Here is a 4,267-nt window from a genome sequence, read left to right as displayed (position 1 = left end):
CTCGATCCCAGGACCCTGGGATCATGACCTGAGCCAAAGGCAGATGCTTAACGACTAAGCCACCCAGGCGCCCTCAAGCCTCTTCTTTAACAGAAGTATCACTGTCGTTGATACCCTTTCCTCTCGTGCACATGTAAATATGTAAATAGAATACATTTACTCTTTGGTGAAAACCAAGCCCAAGTTATTTCAAACTATAGAAGGAACCTCTGGCATCATGACTGGGGACCCGTTGTAATAGGGTCTCCTTGTGTTCTATGTTGAATCCTATCCGAATGTGTCAAGCTTAAGCAATAACAAACCTGACGTTGGTTAAGTTCTTCTAACAGGTAGCGTTCAGATCTGTCCTCCCACGCCACTCCCGTCAAGGGTCTCTTGGTTACCCAAGCTGTTTCCACATGTCTCCCCCGGACAAAGAAAAAAGAAAAAAAAAAAAAAAGGTTGGTGGTGGGAGATCCTATCTTATCAGCAGCAAAGTTTATAAAACTCGGACACAGAGTGGTAAGAAACTAGGGAGGAAGAGTAGTAGCTAAAGTCTGAGAAGGGGAAATGCTTATATTAGAGGCACCAAAGCTGACAGAACCATCTTAATGAGCCACAAATTAGAAAGAAAATGAGCCTTGTCTCTTTAGGAGGATAAAATGTCAAAAATCTTCGTGGTGGTTTTGTAACAATGTTCAGTTTCGTCAGAGTAGAAAGAGTATCCTGTCCGGAACCTCTGCTCTCCAGGTTTGTTTAAGTGCCTTCTTTTTAAAGGTTCACAAAGGTCTATTTCTGCTTATTTTTAATACTTTCTCAGTCTCAAGTTGTTTCATTGATAGATTGCCTTATTACAATTGATTTTATGCTGTCATGTATTCTCTCAAGCCGACTTTAGATTTCACCACAGTGTTTCTATTTTTCTGCCACTAGGAGCAATCAAGCAATTCTTAGTTTGTGGTCTTCCTAATCAACAGCATGTTTTTTGTTTTTGTTTTTGTGTTTTGTGGTGGTGGGTGTGTGTTGCCTTTCTAGAGTGTCCTGCCGTACTACGTAGCTACAAAGCTGTCGAAAATCCGAAAGCCAACTCTGGATAAGCCATCTGCAGAGACGTACGTGAAGTCTGCAATGAAAACGGTGGGCTTGCAGTCCCGAACCACCGGATACCCGGTCCATTTTCTTATGGTATGTAGCTCTGCAAGTCTCAAATCAGTACTTTGCTTTGGGGTTTTCTTCCCTGCTGAGTCACAGAATAGCATGATGTATCAGCATCTATACATTGTCTAGACCTACTAATGAGGCATCTATGTTTTATTTTAAACACCCAAGAACTTTCAGATTTACCGACAAAACATCAATAGAGTAAAGCGTAAGATCTGGTGCTCTAAGTTAGCCCAGACTGTAGGCTGTCATTACATATCTCCCCATTTTCTTTTCCTAGGACTCAATACTTTCAATTATGCCTACCTGGCTGTATTTTAAAATGACCATGATTTTTGTCAAGTCCACGCGGGCTCGCTATATGAAGAAAGCCAAGAAGAACTAAGCATTGGTAACTGCCCTGAGTAGCTTGGCCAGCTGTGCCGGCCTACGCGTGTTTACGGCAAGGCACCCACCTCTCTCCAAAGTCTGCGGTTGTCATTTTATCAGTTACTAATAAGGCTAAATGTTGTCATAATTGGGACGAAAGCAAAGTTGCCTTTAGGAGTTCTGGCCATATATTTTGAATACTGCCAGGAGTTATTTTGAAGTTTAATATAAATGTTCCTATCAAATGGACATAGGACTAATGCTAGCAAGAACAGTGTAATCGGAAGGAACATGATTTTGGCAAATCACAGAATGATTGAGTCAGACATAATGCTTCAGTGGTTTCATTTGGCCCAAAAATGCCAATGATGATGGTTCTTGTATTTTCTCTGAATTATACTTTAAAAAGTAATGGCCAGCTACTCTTTTTGTTTGTTATTAACACTTCGAGGGAGTGGAGATTAATTGATTCCCTAATGGGAGGACACACTGTAATATGCATCGCTATGAGGTTTTCTAAAAGTATGTCCCAGTTTGTACATTTATGTGGAAATTTTGTTCTCAAAGGTAGCTGATGGCATAAAAATAATACACGAAATATGGAGTTACTTTTGACACATGAAGCCCACTAATACATGCTTTCCTCTAACACATATTTCTTCTCAGTTTCAATGCATGTAAATACTGAAAGCTATATGGTATGATTTATAAAGGTAAATGGACTAAAAAATACATTGAGATGAGCAGCCACCTACAGTGTCACTAAATCCCTGACCCAGGAGAGTGGCCTGCTTGAACCCCAGCCTCCTTTGTTTCTGTACTACATCAATCCTGTTCGCATATGTGACTGCAGGCTTTTCCTAAAACAGTAATGATAATGGAGAAGTGATAAATCGATACCCTGTAGATAACAATCTGACTAGTTTTAATAAAGAGTGATTTAACCACAGTGATGATTGAAAATGTATTTCTTCGGTGCTTGAAATTAAGGCTGTTTTTACACTGGCTTACTATAAGTGAAGACTTATTTTTATCCTCCTCCATAACTTGTTTGAGGGAAATCACCAAGAAATAATTCAGTATTGTGAGACATGTAACACGGAAGGTAGGTAGGTCTTTACCAAGGCTGTGGTTCCTAAGCTCTGAGTTTTAAACACCAGGAGATTTGTTAAAAAAAAAAAAAAAAGTAATTGCAGTGTTTAGGTGTTTCTAGCTTTTAGTTTTGCCAGCTAAGGACATAAAACAAAAACAGGAAGATCCATTAGCATCATTACATAGAAGAAAAGACATTTTAGCACCCAAAAATTAAGAACATAATCTCAGAATCATTTAAACTGAATAAACGTAGTTTTATGAAAAACACATTGCCTTTTTCTCTCTCATTTTTTTGTTGAAATGGTGAAACCACAGTGACCTGGGTGATACTTTATTTGCTTTCACACGTTGGTTGGTTGATTGCTGTGGGTGGTAGTTTTCAGTGGAGTTGGTAGCGCTGGGGAGGGATCCATGTACAAGCATACAAAACATGTTCCCTTCCCTCCAAGTCAGAAACTTCTGAGCTGTAGCTTTTACTACTTCAACTTGACAAGTGTGCTCTTGTATTTGACACTGAAGACTGAAGATAATGGCATGAAAATCTGTTTCTAGGCACATGAAAAAAATCATTAAAAGAGAACCCAGCGTACTCTAAACTTTCAAAATAGTGGAGCACAGTTTTTAGACTTAACTTTATATCAACTTGATGTTATAGTCTGATGTGTGCTAGATAAGGTTTGAACCCGAGAGAGTAGAGTAAAAGAGAGAATGATTTATGTAGAGTTAGCTCACCTCACAACACAGTGAGCCAGATTTTAATTTCTTGTTCTTTCATTGTTTCTGTGCAGTAGCATGGGGGAACATGAGAAGAATTGTCTTGCACACATAATGACGTTGCCATTCTGATTTTTCTTTGTGCCAGTCCCCCATGCACTGGGAATAAATACAGATGTTATTATTGTTCTCAATTTTCTCAAATGTGGCCCTGTCCTAAATAGATGAATTCCTCTCACTGGAGCATCTATTGCATTGAAATACGACAGACCTGAACTTTATATGGAATGAGCGTCACTGCTGACACCAGACAAATGGTGCGGATGCAGTGTGGAAGAGGAGATTTATTGTGATACCTTATGAGAATGAAATGAACTTAAGTCGTACTCTAATTTTTTTTAAATCTATTGACACCAAAAATTACCTGAGATTTAAGTGGTCCTGGATTCCACTACTTTGCTCGGTAGTTACAGTGTCAAAGGAAATTATCAAAGCTCTTTATTGAATATGTTGGAAACTAATTCAATTAAAAAATGTTTAAGGACTCACTACTTTGTACTTTGATACTCATCTCATGATGAAAACATAAACATGTGGACAGAATTTAAATTCCCTCTTGGAATGTAATTCTTTCTGTAGAGGTTTATGTAGAGACATCTAGAAATGGAACATGGTGTCCAGCATGAACACAAACATATTAAATGAATCCATGTTAACGTGATGATGGCATATTAACAACTTTGCACTCTCCTTTTACCTGTGTCACTGAAAAGCAAGCGAAATGGGTACTACAAATGATAATCCTAAAAGGATACAAGGCAAGCTTGTCTTCCTTACTACAAAAGTTTCTAGATATAGCATTGGGTGCATTTATTGAGTGCTAACCACGTGCTATTTACTCTTCTGGGTGCTGGAGAAACTACAGTGAACAAAGGGACAAAAATTTTTG

The 4,267-nt window shown here is 38.6% G+C and overlaps 1 protein-coding gene across 1 annotated transcript in view; it reads left to right on the top strand.

Annotated features, from left to right (window-relative positions):
• Positions 1–2,871, top strand: part of HSD17B12 (hydroxysteroid 17-beta dehydrogenase 12) — a 171,573-nt gene extending 168,702 nt beyond the window's left edge. Inside the window, exons 10-11 of the mRNA XM_025878361.2 lie at positions 1,015–1,164; positions 1,421–2,871. Coding sequence (XP_025734146.1) covers positions 1,015–1,164; positions 1,421–1,525 — 255 coding nt within the window. The 3' untranslated portion in view covers positions 1,526–2,871. The remainder of the gene's footprint in view (positions 1–1,014; positions 1,165–1,420) is intronic.
• The last annotated feature ends 1,396 nt before the right edge of the window (positions 2,872–4,267 follow it).

The sequence above is a fragment of the Callorhinus ursinus genome, unplaced genomic scaffold (assembly GCF_003265705.2).
Source record: "Callorhinus ursinus isolate GAN/ISIS: 27379988/994484 unplaced genomic scaffold, GSC_fseal_2.0 scaffold21, whole genome shotgun sequence".
NCBI lineage: Eukaryota > Metazoa > Chordata > Mammalia > Carnivora > Otariidae > Callorhinus > Callorhinus ursinus.
The sequence above is the reverse complement of the archived record's forward strand: the minus strand, read 5'-3'. Positions and strand labels throughout refer to the sequence as shown.